General features: G+C 40.2%; 1 protein-coding gene across 1 annotated transcript in view; it reads left to right on the top strand.

The window, feature by feature from the left end:
• Window positions 1-776: 776 nt before the first annotated feature.
• The window catches only part of RXFP2 (relaxin family peptide receptor 2), a gene marked incomplete at its 5' end in the record, with an annotated part of 96,790 nt that continues 74,054 nt past the window's right edge, over window positions 777-23,512 (top strand). The window contains 2 exons of the mRNA XM_082435345.1: window positions 777-929; window positions 16,819-16,867. Coding sequence (XP_082291471.1) covers window positions 777-929; window positions 16,819-16,867 — 202 coding nt within the window. The remainder of the gene's footprint in view (window positions 930-16,818; window positions 16,868-23,512) is intronic.

Raw genomic sequence — 23,512 nt, 5'->3', positions numbered from 1 at the left:
TCATACCCCTCAGGCAATCCAGATTACAGTGCCTGGCTTTCGTCATTAGGCTGGACTTCTATATTGCCAAGTAATCCAGATGTTTTTCCCTATTTTGGTTTAAAAGTTGTTACTATTTGCTACATACTTATAATGGATTTCATTTCAAGCAAAAATTATGGACGAGCCCCTGCAAGGTGGTTGGAGAATTTCTTACCCAGAAAGAAGCTACATTAAAGTCATAAAATCCCTTTGGAGCAGCAAAATCATCTCAGCTCTGTGTTTTGGACTTACTTCTACTTTCCAGAGTCCTTTCTTCAAATCTTTTCTTTAGATAAGGTGACTTTAGCAGACCCTGATGGTTCTTCCTGCAGGTAATATGTTCTCAACACAGAGGAGCCATGTGGTTTATTGAGAGCAATAAACCTACTGTCATCACTCAATGTGTTGGCCGCTCCATGCACCAAAGCCATGAGCAATGACAAAGCCGTTAAGCTAGAGAAATTGCTCCCAAATATCAGCATGCCAACTCTCCTCTCTTTACACTATACAGAGGTTTTCATTTGCTCGTGAACTCACTCACTCAGTCCCTCCACATATAATTTATTGAGCATCAGCTATAGCCAGGCATGTTGTAGGTACTTTGGATAGATAATGAAGAAAACAGTCCCAGACCTTGGCCTTGAGGAACTTAACATTCTAAAGACAGGAGACTGACAACAAATACATAAATATATAAAATGATTGTGGGTGGAGAAAGGGCTAAGAGGGAAAGCAGAGTGGCGGGAGGTAGCAGGATGGAGTTGGATATTTTGGGTAACCTAGTCAGCGGGGCCTCTCTGAGCCTGGACCTGAGTGAAGTGAGAGCTCTAACTCCACCAAGATCTGGGGAAAGCGCATTCTGTGAAGAGGAACAGCCTGTGGAAAAGTCTGAGGGAAGAGCGAGTTCGGTGGGTTCAGGTTTGCAGATCAGTGTCCAGCAGGTCGGCCACCTCAATTGGTTCCAAGGTTTACTCTCTGAACTAATATCTAGTTAAATGCCCTTTAGCTTCTTCTTGGCAATTTGCTCCCCCAAATGGATTTTTCTTCTGACCATTTCCAGAACCGTGTCCTCTGGGGAGTATTGTCGGGAATGTCAGCCAAGATCCCTTCATCGGTGCCTTCTGGGCCTTCCTTTGATGGCAGGCTAGAACACTTAGCACGGGGGCTGTATAAATCCATCCTTTGAAGAGCCACCAATGATAACAAGCTCCTTCTGGATTGTAGCATTAGGTGCCTAATGGCTGTGCCCCAGGAGCCAGGAATGTGCTCAAGGATTGAACACAGACCCAGGGCTGACTTTGAATGCTGGCTCTGCCTACCTCAAGCAACTTGACCTCTCTGTGCTTCAGTTTCTTCATCTATAAAATGGGGGCAATAATAGTAACCACCTCATAAAGTTACTGTGGAAATCACTTTAAGTAATATAAATATTTAATATCATGCCTGGTACATAACAAGAGCTTCATAAATATTAGTTTCTGTTGGAACCATCATTGCCCTGTCCTAACCATCTTCCACACTGCTGACAGACATATCTTTCTTGAGTAACAGTTCTCAGATTATAAAAGTAATACATGCTAATTGTGAAAAAAATTGAAAAATACAGAAATGTATAATAGAAGAAAATAAAATAATTTATAATTCCATCACCCACTGAGATTATAATTTCAGTTTCCAGTTTTTCTCCTATGCATGTATAATTTTCATTAAAAAAAATTGGGATCATACTATCTAAATTATTTAACTTTCTTTTTCCATTCAATTTGCTCTGTGAGCATTTTCCATATCCTTAAGTTTCTTTTTTTAACATGCTTTTTAATAGTTGTGTAATATTCTTTGCTACACATCTGTAGTGTTCACTTCATGAGATTGTTGTGAGGATTAATATAGTTAAAAAGTAGTAGTAAAAAGTAGTTTGAACATCATTTTTGTATAGAAAGAGCTTTAAAATATTAGCTAAAAATAATAATGATTGTGGTGTTGAAACCACATTTGGGACAGTTTAATTTATTTCCAGTTATAACCAGACATTTTCTGGCTGAGCAGGGCAGACAACCTTCTTTGTTCTACATCCATTTGTGCACATGGTTTTCATTGTGTGACTGGAAAGGAGAGAGAGGTTTAGCGTAAGTAGGGGCTTGAGGGGAGGGTGGAGATGCAGCTCCCTTCCCTGATCTCCCCACCCCATGGTCTTCCTCACCCCATGGGTAGGGGTGGTGAGGTGTCTACTGCTACACAGCCCCATGAACCGAATTTGAACCTCTATAATTAGAAGAAAGAGAACCAGGGACCTTACATAACCATTTCCATGAGTCACGGCATGAGGTTCTCAGTGGTGTGAAATCACAGACTGGTTGTATTGTTTCAACTGTAAGAGTCTCTGAGCAGAGGCATGGTTACTCTGAAAATAGGTGTCCACAAGTGGCACCTTTTTCTGGGGCGTTTTCTTCTCCTGGCCTCTCTGTGGAGCCCAGCGGTGCTCGGGCTCCCTGAGGCTCAACACCTTTCACAACCACGGAGGGCAGCCTCCCTAGCAAACCACTGGTGTCCTCACAACAGCTGCTTCAGCTGTGGATATGGTGAGATCACAAGTGACTACTCCGGTAATTGAAGTTAAAAACCATGGCAGCCAGAGAAAAAGAAAGCAAGAATGTATTTCCTCTGGAGCCAACATGGGCCACTCTGGAGAGAAAGCCAGTCTGGGTCCATTTTAACTATTGCCCCAGAAGACAGCCAGGAGGAGTGGCCCCCCGCAAAGTTCTCAGAAGCCAGTGGAGGAAGCCCAAGTGACCAGCCAGGAGACTGTCCAGCAACCGTGGCCAAGTGTTGCCAGTCAGGACTTCTGAGAGCCACAGAGCTGCACCCCAAGAAAAAGAATCAGCTTTGCTCATTCGCCACCAAGCCCAGAGAATCAGATTTAAATATCTGCCGAAGAAAGAGCCAAAGCCTGGTTAGACTGGTACAAACCAAGTAAGTCCTTTCCTGCTTCTCCTGTTTTTTCCGTGGCTTCCACTTAGACTCTGGAAGGGTCAGAGACCACACCAGGGACTAGGTAGCCATGCAAGGAGGAGAAGACATCACTCCTACAAAACACAGCATGGCAGTGTGTGCCTCCTCTCTTTGCTGCTCTTATGGGCTGAATTGCATGCCCCTCCTCCCCAAAATTCATATATTGAGGTCTTAACCCCCAGTCCCTCAGAATGTGACAGTATTTGGAGATAGGACATTTAAAGAGGCAATTAAGATTAAATGAGGAGGGAGCTTCAAGATGGTGGAAGAGTAAGATGTGGAGATCACCTTCCTCCCCACAAATACATCAGAAATACATCTACATGTGGAACAGCTCCTACAGAGCACCTACTGAATGCTGGCAGAAGACCTCAGACCTCCCAAAACGCAAGAAACCCCCCACGTACCTGGGTAGGGCAAAAGAAAAAAGAAAAAAACAGAGACAAAAGAATAGGGATGGGACCTGCACCTCTGGGAGGGAGCTGTGAAGGAGGAAAGGTTTCCACACACTAGGAAGCCCCTTCACTGGTAGAGATAGGGGGTGGGCAGAGGGGAAGCTTCGGAGCCACGGAGGAGAGTGCAGCCACAGGCGTGCAGAGGGCAAAGCGGAGAGATTCCCGCACAGAGGATCGGTGCCGAGGAGCACTCACCAGCCCCAGAGGCTTGTCTGCTCACCCGCCGGGGCGGGTGGGGGCTGGGAGCTGAGGCTTGGGCTTCGGAGGTAGGATCCCAGGGAGAGGACTGGGGTTGGCTGCGTGGACACAGCCTGAAGGGGCCAGTGCGCCACGGCTAGCTGGGAGGGAGTCCGGGAAAAAGTCTGGAGCTGCCGAACAGGCAAGAGACTTTGTCTTGCCTCTTTGTTTCCTGGTGCGCGAGGAGAGGGGATTCAGAGTGCCGCTTAAAGGAGCTCCAGAGACAGGCACGAGCCGCGGTGATCAGCGCGGACCACAGAGACGGACATGGGAAGTAAGGCTGCTGCTGCCACCACCAAGAAGCCTGTGTGCGAGCACAGGTCACTCTCCACACCGCCCCTCCCAGGAGCCGGTGCAGCCTGCTACGGCCAGGCTCCCGTGATCCAGGGACAACTTCCCCGGGAGAACGCACGGCGCCTCAGGCTGCTGCAACGTCACGCCGGCCTCTGCCGCCGCAGGCTCACCCCTCACTCCGTACCCCTTCTTCCCCCCAGCCTGAGTGAGCCAGAGTCCCCCAATCAGCTGCTCCTTTAACCCTGTCCTGTCTGGGTGGGGAAGAGACGCCCTCAGGCGACCTACACACAGAGGCGGGGCCAAATCAAAAGCTGAACCCCGGGAGCTGTGTGAACAAAGAAGAGAAAGGGAAATCTCTCCCAACAGCCTCAGGAGCAGCGGATTAAATCTCCACAGTCAACTTGATGTACGCTGCATCTGTGGAACACCTGAATAGACAATGAATCCTCCCAAATTGAAGAGGTGGACTTTAGGAGCAACATTATATATATATTTTCTTTCCCTTTTTCTCTTTGTGAGTGTGTATGTGTATTCTTCTGTGTGCGATTTTGTCTGTATAGCTTTGCTTTTAGCATTTGTCCTAGGGTTCTGTCTGTCCGTTTTTGTTTTTGTTTTGTTTTGTTTTGTTTAATATAGTTTTTAGCACTTGTTATCATTGGTGGATTTTTTTTTGGTTTGATTGCTCTCTTCTTTCTTTCTTCCTTTTTTTTATTCAAAAAAAATTTTTTTAATAATTATTTTTTATTTAAAAACTTGATTTTACTTTATTTTATTTTATTTTATCTTCCTTCTTTCTTTCTTTCTTTTTTTCCTCCCTTTTATTCTGAGCCGTGTGGATGACAGGTTCTTGGTGCTCCAGCCAGGCGTCAGGGCTGTGCCTCTGAGGTGGGAGAGCCAAGTTCAGGACACTGGTCCACAAGAGACCTCCCAGCTCCAGGTAATATCAAACGGTGAAAATCTCCCAGAGATCTCCATCTCAACGCCAAGACCCAGCTTCACTCAACGACCAGCAAGCTACAATGCTGGACACCCTATGCCAAACAACTAGCAAGACAGGAACACAACCCCACCCATTAGCAGAGAGGCTGTCTAAAATCATAATAAAGCCACAGACACCCCAAAACACACCACCGGACGTGGACCTGCCCACCAGAAAGACAAGATCCAGCCTCACCCCCCGGAACACAGGCACTAGTCCCCTCCACCAGGAAGCCTACACAACCCACTGAACCAACCTTTGCCACTGGGGACAGACACCAAAAACAACGGGAAATACGAACCTGCAGCCTGTGAAAAGGAGACCCCAAACACAGTAAGTTAAGCAAAATGAGAAGACAGAGAAACACACAGCAGATGAAGGAGCAAGGCAAAAACCCACCAGACCTAACAAATGAAGAGGAAATAGGCAGTCTACCTGAAAAAGAATTCAGAATAATGATAGTAAAGATGATCCAAAATCTTGGAAATAGAATGGAGAAAATACAAGAAACATTTAACAAGGACCTGGAAGAACTAAAGGGCAAACAAACAGGAACAGCAAGATAAATGAAATTTAAAATTCTCTAGAAGGGATCAATAGCAGAATAACTGAGGCAGAAGAACAGAAAAGTGACCTAGAAGATAAAATAGTAGAAATAACTACTGCACAGCAGAATAAAGAAAAAAGAATGAAAAGAAATGAGGACAGTCTCAGAGACCTCTGGGACAACATTAAATGCACCAACATTCGAATTATAGGGGTCCCAGAAGAAGAAGAGAAAAAGAAAGGAAGTGAGAAAATATTTGAAGAGATTATAGTTGAAAACTTCCCTAATACGGGAAAGGAAATGGTTAATCAAGTCCAGGAAGCACAGAGAGTCCCATACAGGATAAATCCAAGGAGAAACATGCCAAGACACATATTAATCAAACTATCAAAAATTAAATACAAAGAACAAATATTAAAAGCAGCAAGGGAAAGGCAACAAATAACACACAAGGGAATCCCCATAAGGTTGACAGCTGATCTTTCAGCAGAAACTCTGCAAGCCAGAAGGGAGTGGCAGGACGTATTTAAAGTGATGAAGGAGAAAAACCTACAACCAAGATTACTCTACCCAGCAAGGACCTCATTCAGATTTTTTTAATTAATTAATTTATTTATTAATTAATTAATTTATTTATTTTTGGCTGTGTTGGGTCTTCGTTTCTGTGCGAGGGCTTTCTCCAGCTGTGGCGAGCGGGGCCACTCTTCATCGCGGTGCGCGGGCCTCTCACTGTCGTGGCCTCTCCCGTTGCGGAGCACAGGCTCCAGACGCACAGGCTCAGTGGTTGTGGCTCACGGGCTTAGTTGCTCCGCGGCATGTGGGATCTTCCCAGGCCAGGGATCGAACCCGTGTCCCCTGCAATGGCAGGCAGATTCTTAACCACTGCGCCACCAGGGAAGCCCCTCTCATTCAGATTTGACAGAGAAATTAAAACCTTTAGAGACAAGCAAAAGCTAAGAAAATTCAGCACCACCAAACCAGCTTTACAACAAATGCTAAAGGAACTTCTCTAGGCAGGAAGCACAAGAGACGGAAAAGACCTACAATAACAAACCCAAAACATTTAAGAAAATGGGAATAGGAACATACATATCAATAATTACCTTAAATGTAAATGGATTAAATGCTCCCACCAAAAGACACAGACTGGCTGAATGGATACAAAAACAAGACCCATATATATGCTGTCTACAAGAGACCCACTTCAGACCTAGGGACACATACAGACTGAAAGTGAGGGGTTGGAAAAAGATATTCCATGCAAATGGATATCAAAAGAAAGCTGGAGTAGCAATTCTCATATCAGACAAAATAGACTTTAAAACAAAGACTATTACAAGAGACAAAGAAGGACACTACATAATGATCAAGGGATCAATCCAAGAAGAAGATATAATAATTGTAAATATTTATGCACGCAACATAGGAGCATCTCAATACATCAGGCAAATGCTAACAGCCATAAAAGGGAACATCGACAGTAACACAATAATAGTAGGGGACTTTAACACCCCAATTTCACCAATGGACAGATCATCCAAAATGAAAATAAATAAGGAAACACAAGCTTTAAATGACACATTAAACAAGATGGACTTAATTGATATTTATAGGACATTCCATCCAAAAACAACAGAATCCACTTTCTTCTCAAGTGCTCATGGAACATTCTCCAGGATAGATCATATCTTGGGTCACAAATCAAGCCTTGGTAAATTTAAGAAAATTGAAATCGCATCCAGTATCTTTTCTGACCACAACGCTATGAGACTAGATATCAATTACAGGAAAAAAATCTGTAAAATATACAAACACATGGAGGCTAAACAATACACTACTTAATAACCAAGAGATCACTGAAGAAATCAGAGAGGAAATCAAAAAATACTTAGAAACAAATGACAATGAAAACACGACGACCCAAAACCTATGGGATGCAGCAAAAGCAGTTCTAAGAGGGAAGTTTATAGCAATACAATCCTGCCTTAAGAAACAAGAAACATCTCAAACAACATAACCTTACACCAAAAGGAATTAGAGAAAGAAGAACAAAAAAACCCCAAAGTTAGCAGAAGGAAAGAAATCATAGAGATCAGATCAGAAATAAATGAAAAAGAAATGAAGGAAGTGGTAGCAAAGATCAGTAAAAATAAAAGCTGGTTCTTTGAGAAGATAAACAAAATTGATAAACCATTAGCCAGACTCATCAAGAAAAAAAAAGAGAAGACTCAAATCAACAGAATTAGAAATGAAGAAGGAGATGTAACAACTGACACTGCAGAAGTACAAAGGATCATGAGAGATTACTACAAGCATCTCTATGCCAATAAAATGGACAACCTGGAAGAAATGGACAAATTCTTAGAAATGCACAACCTGCTGAGACTGAACCAGGAAGAAATAGAAAATATGAACAGACCAATCACAAGCACTGAAATTGAAACTGTGATTAAAAATCTTCCAACAGGGGCTTCCCTGGTGGTGCAGTGGTTGAGAACCCGCCTGCCGATGCAGGGGACACGGGTTCGAGCCCTGGCCTGGGAAGATCCCACATGCCACAGAGCAACTAAGCCCGTGCGCCACAACTACTGAGCCTGCGCTCTAGAGCCCACGAGCCACAACTACTGAGCCCACGTGCCACAACTACTGAAGCCCGCGTGCCTAGAGCCCATGCTCCGCAACAAGAGAAGCCACTGCAATGAGAAACCCACGCACCGCAACAAAGAGTAGCCCCTGCTCACCGCAACTAGAGAAAGCCTGCACGCAGCAATGAAGACCCAACGCCACCAAAACTAAATAAATAAATAAAAATAATAAAATAAAATAATTAAAAAAAAAAAAAATCTTCCAACAAACAAAAGCCCAGGGCCAGAAGGCTTCACAAGCGAATTCTATCAAACATTTAGAGAAGAGCTGTCACCTGTCCTTCTGAAACTCTTCCAAAACATAGCAAAGGGAGGAACACTCCCAAACTCATTCTACGAGGCCACCATCACCCTGATACCAAAACCAGACAAAGATGTCACAAAGAAAGAAAACTACAGGCCAATATCACTGATGAACACAGATGCAAAAATCCTCAACAAAATACTAGCAAACAGAATCCAACAACACATTAAAAGGATCATACACCATGATCAAGTGGTTTTTATCCCAGGAATGCAAGGATTCTTCAATATATGCAAATCAATCAATGTGATACACCATACTAACAATTTAAAGGAGAAAAACCATATGATCATCTCAATAGATGCAGAGAAAGATTTTGACAAAATTCAACACCCATTTATGATAAAAACCCTCCAGAAAGTAGGCATAGAGGGAACTTTGCTCAAAATAATTAAGGCCATATATGACAAACCCACAGCCAACATTGTCCTCAATGGTGAAAAACTGAAACCATTTCCACTAAGATTAGGAAGAAGACAAGGTTGCCCACTCTCACCACTATTATTCAACATAGTTTTGGAAGTTTTAGCCACAGCAATCAGAGAAGAAAAAGAAATACAAGGAATCCAAATTGGACAAGAAGAAGTAAAGCTGTCACTGTTTGCAGATGACATGATACTGTATATAGAGAATCCTAAAGATGCTACCAGAAAACTACTAGAGCTAATCAATGAATTTGGTAAAGTAGCAGGATACAACATTAATGCACAGAAATCTCTAGCATTCCTATACACTAATGATGAAAAATCTGAAAGTGAAATTAAGGAAACACTCCCATTTACCATCGCAACAAAAAGAATTAAATATCCAGGAATAAACCTACCTAAGGAGACAAAAGACCTGTATGCAGAAAATTATAAGACACTGATGAAAGAAATTAAAGATGATAAAAATAGATGGAGAGGGCTTCCCTGGTGGCGCAGTGGTTGAGAATCTGCCTGCCAGTGTAGGGCACACGGGTTCGAGTCCTGGTCTGGGAAGATCCCACATGCCGCGGAGCAACTGTGCCCGTGAGCCACAACTACTGAGCCTGCGCGTCTGGAGCCTCTGCTCCACAACAAGAGAGGCCGCGACGGTGAGAGGCCCGCGCACCGCGATGAAGAGTGGCCCCCACTTGCCGCAACTAGAGAAAGCCCTCGCACAGAAACGAAGACCCAACACAGCCAAAAATAAATAAATTAATTAATTAAAAAAAAAATAGATGGAGAGATATACCATGTTCTTGGATTGGAAGAATCAACATTTGCATATTTGCAAGTATTTGCAAATCCTATATCTAATAACGGGCTAATATCCAAAATATATAAAGAACCCCTTCAACTCAATAGGAAAAAAAATTCGATTAAAAAATGGGCAGAGGATCTGTATAGACATTTTTCCAAAGAGGACATTCAAATGACCAACACATATGTAAAAAGATGCTCAACATCACTAATCTTCAAGGAAATGCAAATCAAAAACCACAATGAAATATCACCTCACACCTATTAAAATGACTACTATAAAAAAGACAAGAAATGACAAGTGTTAGGGAGAATGTGAAGAAAAAGGAACTTTTGTACACTGTTGGTGGGAATGTAAATTGGTGCAACCACTATGGAAAACAGCATGGAGTTTCCTCAAAAAATTAAAAATAGAACTACCATGTAATCCAGCAATTCACATCGGGGCATTTATTCAAAGAAAACAATAATTCAAAAAGTTATTTGCACCCCCATGTCCATTGCAGTTTTACTTACAATAGCCAAGACATGGAAGGAACCTAAGTGACCACCAATGGATGAATGAATAAAGAAAATGTGGTATATATATATATATACAAAATGGAATATATTCATCCGTAAAAAGAATGAAATCTTGCCAATTTTTACAACATGGATGGATCTTGAAGGTATTATGCTAAATGAAATAAGTCAGACAGAGGCAAATACCGTATAATCTCACTAATATGTGAAGTTTAAAACAAAAACAAAGAAACCGAGCTCATAGATACAGAAAACAGATTGGTAGTTGCCAGAGACAGGGAGGGAGTAAGGGTTGAAATGGGTAAAGGTGCCAAAAGGTACAAATCTCCAGTTATAAAATAAATAAGTCATGGACATGTACACTGTGATGACTATGGTTAATAATACTGTGTTGTATATTTGCAAGCTGCTGAGACAGTAAACCTTTAAAGTTTTTATCACAGGAAAAAAAAATTTTGTAACTATACATGGTGAGGCATAACTAGACTTATTGTGGTGATAGTTTCACAATATATACAAATATCAAATTGTTATGTTGTACACCTGAAACTAATATAATGTTATACATCAATTATACCTCAATTTTAAAATATGTATGAAAAAGAAAGATACTCTCAATGGAGACCAATTACCTGTGAGAATATTTGGGCTAAAATATTTCTATTTTAATTTTTCAATATTAAGAATAAGCTAGAATCAAATATATCCTTAATTTAGCAAAATTTTCTCTGAGCTTGACACTTAGCATGTTTCCTGGGTCCTTGCCATCCCCATTCCTACCCACAGGTGGTTTGTAAACAAGTCAGCCAATTTTAAAGCCTGAAGCCAAGCTTGCGATCTTGCTTCTAAATGAGCTGTTTGATTTCTGAGAAAGGGGCACAAAGGTGTCTATGAAAAGCACACAGTTTTCCTCAGTTCTCACGTTCATAATACACCAGGTGCGGGGCTTTGTTCCCACACCCACCAATTCTCCCACACCAGCTGGGTGTCCTACAATTCCATTCATTTCTAACACTAAACAGAGTTATCACAGACCCCACAAGACTGCCCCCTCCTTCAGATGCCCATCACAAGGGTTGAGTCCTCAGGTTGCCCACCATTTATGTCCTTCTTGGCTAAAATTAGAGGTTCCCATGACCCTCTCCTTGCGTTCAGTAATATGCTAAAGCAGCTCACAGAACTCAGGAAAACAGTTTACTTACTACTGCTGATTTATTACAAAGGATATTTCAGTGGCTACAAATGAACAGCGGGAGAGAAGTGTTACATAGGGCGAGGTCTGGAAGGGTCCTGAGCACAGGAGCTTCTGTCCCTATAGAGTTGTAGTACGTCTTTCCCCAGCTTGTAGATGTGTTCACCAACCTGGAAGTTTCTCTGAACTCTGCACTCTTAGGGATTTTTTTATGAAGGTTTGATCATTTATTTACTCAATTGCCAGCCCCTCTCGCCTCTCCCGAGAATGGGAGGTGGGCCTGAAAGTTCCAAGCTTCTGATCATGGCTTGGTCTTTCTGGTGACCAGCCCCAATCCAGGAATCCATCAAAAGTCACCTCATTAGAACAAAAGACATTCCTATCACGAGGAAATTACAAGGGATCCAGGAGCTTTGTGTCAGGAACCAGCGTCGAGGAACAAACATTATCAGGAACCAGGGGCAGAAGCCAACAGATATTTATTTCCTATTATTTCACAAAAGGTTTGTCCTGATCTCAATTTCAGCAGTGCCGGCCTTACCCATTCATCCTCTTTTTCAAAGAACTCCTTTTTTGTTTCACAATTATTTTACAACTAGTCACAAGGGAAAGTGAAGGCTTTGGGGAAGAACAATAATTAATTACAAGAAAGTCCACAATACACTTAAGGTTCCCTGCCCTTGTGTGTCCCTTCCCCAGAACCCCACTGTTGGGTGGTCTTAAGGAAGGTCTGTAGGACGTCTCCCCTCAGGGAGCCTGCCAGCAACCCCATTTCCTGCTATAGAATGAGAAGGGGGATAATCATATCTGTTCTGCTTCACACTGAAGGATGATGGGGGGATCAACTGGGAATAGGTATTTAAAAGTGCTTTGGTAACTATAAAAATCTCTATTCAGATAGAATGGATTGGTATTTGGTTTCCGAAACAGGCTTCAATACTAGGAGGGAAAATGTACTGATATTCCCTGTCAACATCCTGGCAATCATTTTCCTAATTAAAACTGGCTAAGTTGGCTTTCTGCTTCAACTTGAACTGCTATGGGTTTGGACAGCATCACCCTATTTCCCAGAGTTTTATTGCTCTAGGTTAACTCAGCCACAAAAAAAGCTTGAGATTTCAATTCTGCCAAGCTGACAGAGCAAACAGAAGTCATGCGTCTTTTCTCACCACCATTGGGAAATAATCATAAATGTGAATCTTTAAAGTGGGGCAAGTGCATTAGACAAGGAGCTGAGATACATGGGCAGTGCTGAAGTGACCTTGAGGAAGCCATTCGAACTGTCAGCCTGAATTTGTCACCTGATAAAAAAATGGGGTGAAAAATATTAATCCTGCCTATTTCAGAGTTGTTAGGAAGATTAAACGAGGTCTGTAAAGACACTTTGCAAAGTATAAAGTGGCCTATGGAAGTGAAATATTATCAATTATTATATTTATTGTTACATAACTGAATTACTAATTAGAAAAGGGATGAAGTTAAAACCGAATTGAAAAGTCAGGCGTTTCTCATATCATAAAAGCCAGTATTTGAGGAGGTCATAAAATAACAAGGCTAATAAACCATGGTTGAAATGTATTATCTCATTTACTGCTCATAAGAACAAAGCTCCCAGGAGTAGGGGAAAGTCTCCCACTTTTATTCTTCAAACTTGAGATCAGACCTTTTATATTACAGTGAGCAGGTAATTACGGAGGAATTACTATAACCGAGTCACTTTGATGCACCATGGACATCAAGATCTCTGCCATTGAAGAGCTTAGAACTTAGAAGAGGAATGAGAACATACACCCAAAAGAGCAAATAATGTCACCACACTATATAGGCAGCAATAAATTATATATTGTGAACAAAAACTGCCTCAGAATTTGAGAAGAGGGAGAAGTCTCTGTGAGCTGGGAAATTTGGAAGAGTTTTGATGAGAAGGCAGTGGGACTTTTATCAGGTCTTGAAGGACACATTATATGTATTTGGACAAACATAGACTCCTAGGCAACCACTACAGACAGGGAGAACAGTATGTGAGCAGAGGTTGTAGGTGAAAAATCATGGATGCATTTGAAAGGCATTAAGGTAGACTGAGTGGCTGGAGTCAAGGAAGCATGAAGTGGCCAAAGGAAAACAGGGTTACAGGCTTTCCCAGCTCTGCTTTGTCTCCATCAGTAATTCAACTCCAGGGATCCTCCATTCCCAGCTTCAGCCCCAGCCCAGTCATCACTCCTACCCCATTTGCAGTGACCTCCCAAGGGAGTCCCAGTCCGCTGTGTGGCACACATGTACCATCTCAAGTTAGGAAATGACCTATAGGGAAGACACCTCCAAGGAGAAATATTCTAAGATAATACTTGTGTCAGAGCATTTTTTCTAATCGTAATTAAGTATCTTTTCATTAGGACATACCTGTTCTTGATTTATGTAACATGGTTAAGCTTAAAAACAATGATCCTGAGTGTTTAAAGTAAACCTTTTAGAGCCTAGTAACTTGGGAAAAGAAGCAAAGCAAAAGTTTTGCTTACTTCAATGCTGCTATCTTAAAATCGTTTTTGGTGCTTTTCTAATAATGATGTTTAGTTAGTTCATCAAGTAGTTAAGAGCAATAAAATAATTTTTTTCTCTCAGTAACTTATAATGTCAAAGAGAGAAATCAACCAAGATTTAAAAATAATCTCTTTTTCTATTCTGAGAACTATAAAACAGTCAGTTTATCAATTTACTCATGGAGTACATAAATCCTAAAATTCTTTTCAGCAAATAAATTCTTTTATGGAACGAAAACCATTGGAATCTAAATGTATTTGAGCTCCACGTTGTATTAATTTAAATGAAGGAAACAGTGAAAAAGAAGGCGATGAGAGGTGGTGAGAAACACAGAGATTAAAGAGAAAGATTGAAGGAAATATCCCCCCTTTACACAATCAGCAAATGTTTACTGAGAGTCTCCTCTGCACCTGGACCAATGCTAAAAAGGAAGAGGGGGAGGAAGAAGGAAGGAATAAACAACAACAACAACAGCAGCAGCAAAGGAGAAGCCCTGTGGTTTCTGGACCAGAGGGAGTCCAGGGTGAACTGCTGTTCTCTAAAGCTGTGCTGTCTAAGGTGCTGTTACCTGGAAGCTGAACCTTCTGTCCTTCAACATTTTGTTGAGTTAAAATCTGCAGTGCGTTGGTCTCCCAAAGCATCATTAAATCTTCACAGACCCTTCTCAGATTTGAATAATCCCAGCAATAAAATTGCCCTGAGGGCTGCAGAAGCTGCTGTGAGGCCCACACTCACACAGGGGATATTTGTCAAGATTCAGATGAACTAGAGTTGAGGCCAGATTTGGCCCATGGGCTGGAGATTTGCCAAATCCAAAGTAATCCAACATGTTTCTCCAACAAATATTATACAATACGTAATCATGTTCTGAGTTCAGAGTTTCATGTAGTGAAAAATCCTAAGCAAAAGTTGATGTATTTATGGAATGCCAACCTGTTTATATTCCTAAAAGACACATTAAATGAAGTGTTCAGTTATTCAATATAATTGAATATATAATTATTCAAATACATAATTGGTGCCTGTTATAAAATCCAACAGATTCAATTTGCTAAAATTAGTACTTAGACAGTTTTTAAGCTACATAACTACTTCAACATATGCTAAAGACAGACTCCGCAGACTTATCAGAGTCTCAGTGTTTGTTTCAGCAAATGAGGTTTTCTGGTTTATTCAATGGCCAGACTTTCTGGATTGTTAACACTATTTTGCTCTTTCAGTTTTTTCAGACTCAGAGGATTCTCTCTCTCCCCTCCCCCTACCCCTCCCTTTCACTCTCCTCCTCCTCCTCCTTCTCCTTCTCGCGCTCTCTCTCTCTCTCTCTCTCTCTGTCTCTCTGTCTCTCTCTCTCATACATACACACATACTACATACACATATCCTCCTCTATTTCTGTAGTGTTCTGTTAGCAGTGGCTTCTGAAAGGGACACAAAACATGTCTGAGAATGCAAACCAAGGAGATGAAATATATTCTGCTTTAAAATATTGGAGAAAGAGTTTTACAAAGCTGCAACTTTCTAATTTAGCAAAAGTGTAAACTTCATATTGTTTACCATTTAGAGCTTTAAGCAAAACAAGAAAAAGAATTGTGTATATTTAAAATATATATATTATTAGAGTTTATTTGCATTTATTTATTTTACTGGAACTGCAAAATCTTTCTTTATATAAATTAAAGGATATGCTGTATCATGAAACATGGTTTTCCTGATATTTTAGGGCCAAATGTTTTCTAGAGAAATATATTTTTGGTTTTATAATGAAAATCAATGGGTCTGTTGACTCAATGGAAAGACATGTATTTTACAGATACTATTGTTGTGAATGCAACTATTGCAAGATCCTGTTATACATTAAGAATCTGAAGTTTTGGCAAGATTTTTTGACAAGACAGTTCCCATGGAAATTCTATAATGTGGGATCTCTGTAATAAAATAGAACCCAGCTAGTGGCCCCTGATTTGCCTCCTGCCAACCTGTCTTTAAAATAGTCATGAAAACAAGAACAAGGTATAAAACTGATGCACCAGTAGAAGCTAGAAACATGGGTCAACATTTATGGGAAGAATTCACCTATCCAAAGTGCCGATGGGGCCCTCAGGCAGAAGAGTGGGAGTGAGGGAGAACGATATGGCACCTCACATGTCTCTCTGTGAAGTCCCCACTTCACAGTTAATGGAGACTTTACTGGGCAAGCATGGACCGTCAGCCGTTTAGATCACAGAGTCTCTTCTTCAGGTAAATGAGCTCTTTAACAAATACAGTAAACCCTTCCCTCCTTAGAAAAGCTCTTTCTATTTAATTTAGGGACTATAATTTCCAATGATACGATAAAGCCATAGGTAGAAGTGGCAGGAGTTGTTCAAGCAATATAATTCAACATATTATACATATGTATATGACAAGGACTGTGTTAAGAACTCAGGATAAAATGATGATGAAGTAATAGTCTTTGCTATTGAATATAGTGGTGAAGTGAACAGACATGAATTACTATATAAAAAGCATCCTAGCACTGTGGTGACCTAAATGGGAGGGAAGTCCAGAAGGGAGGGGATATCTGTGTCTGTATGGCTGATTCATTTTGTTGTGCAGTGGAGGCTAACACAACATTGTAAAGCAACCAAACTCCAATAAAAATTAAAAAAAAAAAAAAAAAGCATCCTAAAAGACGTTTCCTAAGACCTGCAAGCTAAGGAAGGGTGCTTTAGAGATTGCAAGTTGACCATTGCAACATCCCTCTCTCCTTCCTTCTTAGTAACTTAGCCCTGCTTTTTCATTTGCATGTTTCCACCTGGAATGAAAGACTACATCTCCTATTCTCGGTGTGGCATGAGTCCTTGTTGACATAGCGAATCTACCGAGCCAGCCTGGACAACCAACTTTCCAGAATTATTTTATGTGAGAAATGGTTAAATTTTTCTTTTACACCATTATGTAGGGGTCTAACAGGTGAACCCCTAAATATGATACAAGGACTGGTCAGAGGCGGAAAAAAGGAAGAAAGTGCTGCTTGGAAGAAAAAAGCAAGAGATGGAAGACCTCTGAGAGCAGAGCACTCTGCTATTGTGGTTTTTCATACCCTACTTCTAGTAAAGGAAGACCTGAGATCACAGAGCAACTGCTCCTCATTCTAATAGAGCCACAGGAGATAAATGAAACCCTGGCCCAATAAATTTAACAGAAAGACCAGCACATCAACACATCACCCAGCATTCTAGTAGGAAATGAGCTAACACAACAGTGAGGGTTCCCATGAGAAAGCACCAGTAGTAAGCATATACATATATAATTTTTTCTTTTATTACCTTTGCATTTTGATTCATAGTTAGAAAGTCTTTCCTTACACCTTAAAGAAGAATCCATCCATGTTGTCTTCTAGTGCTTGTGTGCTTTCATCTTTTACCTTCTGAGCTCTAATCCATTTGGAGTTAATTCTTATGTTCAATGTGAGATACACATCTAATTTTATCTTTTTTCCAAATTGCTCTTCTATTTTCTGGTCTCTCCCTCTTAACTCTGTTCCTTCGTTCACACCACTGCTTGACCTGTCTCCCCAAAACATACCTTCCCACACATGCTTCTCCTGCTCAGTGGCCACAGACGACTTCCTGTCACCTGCTGCATCAAGCCCGAAGCCTTCATGCCAAAAAAATTAAAGCCCTCCATAATATTTACCATCCAACATATTCAGTCCATCTCCATAATCCTAGCCTGTAACAATTTTCTGGTCTTTTAAACTTAAATGTAAGAGCTAAAATTTATATAAATACATACACAAAATTGGTATATAGGCTATATTTTTTAAAATTTTTATTGTATATAATCTACAACTCAGTATAGTTTTTAAAATATATAAATATATACCTATTATTGTACACAACATTTTGGTTTACACTGAGTATAATAAAATAATGAGTTAAAAGTGATTTTCCCTTGGGAAGATAGTGTTTTACAAAGTGCTCTGTTCAGACCATGAGCTCATTTAGGATCCGGAGGTCTGTCCTGGGCAAGTCTTAGAAATCAAATATCTCCATTTTATAAGAAACACAGAGTTGCATATTCTGTTTTAATTTTTTAGGGATTTCCTGTATGTATCTGTTATATCCACTGGTGACTTCATTGCTACATTTGGCAATAGTTACAAAATTATAATTTGAGTTTCAGATTTTTTGTGAAAAACTTCAACAGCAAAAAACTGAAGGTAAAAATTGAACAGCATAAAGATAAGGGAATGACAAAAGAACTCTGCTATAAGAAAGTCAAAATTCCTTGGAAAATTTTATAGGAATTTTTTTGGGAAATTTTATAGGAGAGCTAAATATTTCTTGAGCACCAGTTCATGTAAATGTCATAGTAGTCTGTGATGATGTAAGCTTTGGCCTTCCTCAAAAATCAGCATCCAAGCCACTCCTGGGAAAACTGCTGTTTATTGCTGAGCCTTGGATTGTTGTTCTATTAACAATTATCTGTATATGATCCTGCCTGGTATGGTTGTGTGACTTCCAGAATAACTGGTTATTAACTGTCTCGAATAGAAAAATAACACTACCAGATGTGAGATGAACAAAAACTGTAATTATTATTAACATATCTTTGGAAGCTTTTTCACTCTCTGAGCTTTCTGGAGCAGAAAAGAAAAAAATGTATATACAGTATACAATTCTGGATTTTCCCTTTTCTTCCATGGGCTTACTCTAAGTATGGCTATGACATTTGGAAACATCTCTTTATTTTAGCCTATTTTTCTTCATTGTTCTCCAGTGTACATGTTCACTTCATAACTTCTTGTTATCAATTGTTCTACTACTTAGTTCCTTCCTCTTGGCCTATTTGCTTTTCAAATACTGTACTGTGATGATGCATCCCCTCCCTCTACCATCTTCCTATGTCATATGTGTGTCTGTGTGTGTATACACACACACATTATATATATGTTAAATATGACTAAAAGAATGGGAGATGTCTTAAGCCTACAGAGGCATGTGGACAGGAAGAAAGTATTGATTCTAGGCAGCCTGCTATGCTGCGTGACTCACGTAAGAACTTTAGGCCACTGTTGGCACTAGCCAGTGAAATCACTTCTCTTTCTCTCTCTCACCTCAGCTCCTATCCAGGCTGCCTTCCAGAGTCTCTTTGAGCTCCCTTGGTTCTCATCGGAGCTCAGGGGACTCCTAAAATACCTAGAGAAGTCATCCTTACATGCATCTGCCTCAGGGACAGCTCTGTGATTTAATAGAGGATTTTAGCCTTTATCTAGCCCTGTGCTTGGCCCTACTTATTTGGATTCATCAACTTGATTCTGAAGTTAGCTGCTGTATCAGATCCCACAACATAAAACTTTTCGATATTTTCACAAAGTTTAATGTTTACTCCTATTCATTTGTCAGCTTTATGTGCCTAAAGTATGCATTCTAAAATCCAGTACCATTGTATTGACAGGATCTAACGGATTTTCTGCATATGTGCTTGGAATGTGCATGTGTACATATAATTACTTCACCTACTCTCTGTGATATTGTCATTTTTTTTTTGGTAGATCTTTTACTTTGGTTCACCCAAATGGAGATCAGGTATGCTGGTCCTATAATGAATGTTCATTAGATAGTAATCTGAAATTAGCTGTGTGTAGCTCTAGTGCCTTAGAATTTAATGACTTTTAAGTAAAGCTTCTAATGAATATCTTCTTATATATATATATAGCAACTATATGATTAAAATTTTTTCATTGTAGCTTTTCAATCTCTTTATTTTGAAGTATTTTAGGTAATTATCCTATGAATGAGACTCCTTGTTTCCCACACCATACCTCTTTCCTGAATTCTAACTTCTGTTTCCAACTGTTGGCTAGACATTGCTCTCTGGATGTGCCTGAGGCCCCTCAGGTTCAGCACATGGAAATATTCAGTCAACATTGTCTCTGATAAAACACTCCTCCTCCTGGGTCTATTACCCAGTGGCTCAGTTTAGAGATCTGAGAATCACCTGAGGCATCTTTCTCTCCCTTCCTTCCATTGCTCACCATATCCCTTCAATTTTAGCTCCTAAGTATATCTTAGATTTGTTCCCTCTTCTTTGTTCCTTCTGCTTTGGTCCATGCCTTCCTGGGCTACTGCGGTGGATCTAATGGGTCCTCCTGCTTCCAGACTGTGTCCTCTGCAACATACCCTCCACACAGTGGCCAGCCCACTCCCCCTTCTATTTGATTAAAACTTCTCAACAATTCTCCCTTTCCTGCCACATGAAGTCTACATTTCTTCCCATGGCTTAAAAAGCACTTCCTAAGCTTGTCCCTGTTCCACGAGAGCATTGGGCATCCTCCCACAGCCCTGTTCAGTCCACCCTCTGTAAGGCCACGCGCCCCCCACTCTTCAGCTCCAACGTAAGTAAACTCAATAAAGCTTTGTTGAATGAATAAGTCCACAAATGAAATGAAAATATCCATCATGAGTTAACAAAGAGTTGCACAAAGGTGAACAGCGTTAACTCTGCTATCCAGAAATTAACCAGTTTATTACTTATTTAGGGTCTTCCGCTCACTCTCCCATCTAAGGCCAACAATTTGGGCACTTTTCTGGATACTGCATCCAGCCGTCAGAATGTAAAATTATAGAATGAAGAAGCAGTGCACAGATCAGTGTTCATACTCAAGCAAAGGACGAAATTAGAGAACAGGATGAGAATAATGGCCGTCACGAGCATTCGGGCTGATTTGAGGGCATTGGTAGGCTGTGCCAGGTTTGTGTTTTTATGATCCTATAAAACGAAGGGCTGGCATAATGAATGCGAGAAGAATTTAGATAAAAATGATTTGTGGCTTTTCACTTTGCATCAAAGATCATTACCCAGCAATATACATGATTGTGTTTTATAAATAAAGGTACGTTCATTCAGGGTAAACTCAATACACAGACCTGAAAATTCAAACATTCACCAAATAGTGTTCTAATTTATTTTATGTTACCTGAAGCTTTAAAATGAAGGCAATTAGAGACCACGGTACACATGCACTAGAAAATAGCACCTATTTGTTTATTTAAGCTCAGTCATATTATACAGAATTTCAGAAAAACAAAAGAACTTAGTAACTTTATGAATGATTTTGTGAATAATGAAGGGAATGTCACCTCTGCAAGTAATACCTGAATAATTTACTCTAAGAAATTTGGAAATAATATATAATGCAAAAGACATTCCAAAAGAAGAAAATTTCTTCAAATAAAAATGGAACTTGTGCACTAATTTACTTAATATACGTAGCACATGCTGCTAAACCAATATCCTCAGTTTTTGTCCTGAAAAACTAAGATCAGGACCAATGACTTCCAGATCCATCTGTCTGAGTCAGGGTTTGTTGTGGCAACCAAAACAGCAGCAATAAAACAGAAATCTCAGTGGCTTACAACAATAAACATGTATGCCTTGCCCACGGGTCTGTGGGTCATCTGTGGCTCTTCTGGGCTTGGCTGGACTCAGGTTCAAGCATGCTGCACGTGACTCTCGTTCTGGCTAGGGAGTGCGGGGGGAACCAAGCCACACCACACAAGCACATTTAAAGCCTCTGCTGGAACGTGGCACATGCTACATCTAGTCACATTTAATTGGTCAAAATCAGTCTCACGACAAAGGCAAAAGTCGATGCAGCAGAGAAATATACACTACCTATAAGAGGTACTGCCAAGTCACATGGCAAAAAGTGGGAGTGCATAATCCTTTTGCAGCAAGTGGAATAATCAGCAATGCTAATCTGATGTACCATAATATCTCCCATATGCTTTTTGAGTAACTACCCTCTTTTTGGTCTGGCCATGTTTGTGTGGGCAGTATTCTCTCAGTCTCACTCAGGTACAAGAATCTGCTTTACTTCCTTCTGCCATCAGCCTGACTTGAGAGTATCTTAATACCTCTGTGAGAATAGCTGACATGACTTCTTAATCTCTCAATCCGTTATGTTCAAGATATGCAGAGCACAGGTTTCATCTAATGGTCTTTGCATCTCAGATTGTTCCCTTCCCTGAAAGGCCATTTAACTTCTTATCTGTATCCTTCATTTGGGTTCTTACTTAACTTTTTAATATATCTTTTGCTCCCTTTAAAATACAGTTTTCCTAGGAACACAGTTTTTAGTTGCCAGTCATTTTCTCCCAGAATTTAAATGCTATTGCACCTATTCTGGCTTCCATCATTGTTGCTGAGAAATCTGCTAGTATTCTAGTTTTACCTTTGTAGCTCACCTGTTTTTTCTCTCTGCTTTCCTTTAAAGCCTTCTCTGTATATTTGATATTACCCAATTTCAACACCAAATGTCCAGATATGGATTTATTTTTATTTGCACTGCCTACTAGAAATTGTTCTTCCTATATCTGTAAATTTTATATTTTATCATTTCTAGAAAATTCTTAGTCATGATCTCCCCCAAATATTCTCTCTTCCTTATTCTCACAATTCACTCCTTCTGGGACTCTAATTAGCTGTATGTTGAAACTTTTCACTCTTTCCTCCTAACTCTTCTTTAATTTTGTTCATTCCCTGTTTATTTGTACTACATTCTGGATAATTTCTTTACCTCTTTATTCCAGTCTACAACTTTTTTTCTCAACTATGTCTTAATGACTACTTTTACCCATCCATTGAGTTCTTAAGTTCCACAAATATGTTGTTCGTGTCTAAAAATTCTCTTTGGTTCTTTTGAATGGTTTCTTATTTCTTACTCACTTTTGTGATTCCATGTGTTTCTTCCTGTAAACATTTTATATTCCATAACTGATAATTTCAATATTTGAAGTTCTTGGGGTTCTAAATCCATTGCTTTTATTTCTGCTAAGTGTCACCCAAGTGTGCTTGGTTGATCTTTGATAATGAGCCTATATTTGGTTGATGTTAATCCGGGTAAACCCTAAGGAACTAAATTAAGGATGTTTTCTACAGAGTTTATGTGTCTATTTCACGGTGCTACAGGGTGCCTCTTTGACATTGCTCAGCTTAATCCTCTGGGGAGGCTGAGGCTGAGCCCTGAGACCTTGCCACCGACACAAGCTTGGTCTGGAAGTTGGTCTAAAAGTTGATATCTGCATTTGTTTGCAGGCACGTCTTGCCTTTTATGTTTGTTTACTGTTTACTTGTTTCTGTTCTGCATTGCTGTTTCAGCATTTTGTTTTTGTTTTGTCTTGTGCTTTTCCTTTAGACTTAATTCTTCTCATTTTTAACACTCCAGAAATGCAGTGAAAATTGTTTTATGCAGGAGCTATTATTTTCAAGCAAGAAGGCTTTTCAGAGTATCTAATCTACCATCCTGCCAGGAGTGGATGTCTCGGTGATATTTTTTACTCTGGGTTTGTAGCTATACTCCTAATCACTGAGCTTGCCAAGAGTTGAAATTCCCAGATAAATGGAGCATGACTTAAATTATTTTAAATGTAAAATATCAGAGTTAGAACACCTAACTGAGACTTCCCTTCTCAAAATGGACCCTATATCAGGACTGGTTTGCTTAATTGACTGACACTCTATGCTAATGAGATTATGTGATTCAGTTAGGTTTGCTCT

The sequence above is a fragment of the Balaenoptera physalus genome, assembly GCF_965194825.1.
Source record: "Balaenoptera physalus genome assembly, chromosome: 18".
NCBI classification, from domain to species: domain Eukaryota; kingdom Metazoa; phylum Chordata; class Mammalia; order Artiodactyla; family Balaenopteridae; genus Balaenoptera; species Balaenoptera physalus.
The sequence above is the reverse complement of the archived record's forward strand: the minus strand, read 5'-3'. Positions and strand labels throughout refer to the sequence as shown.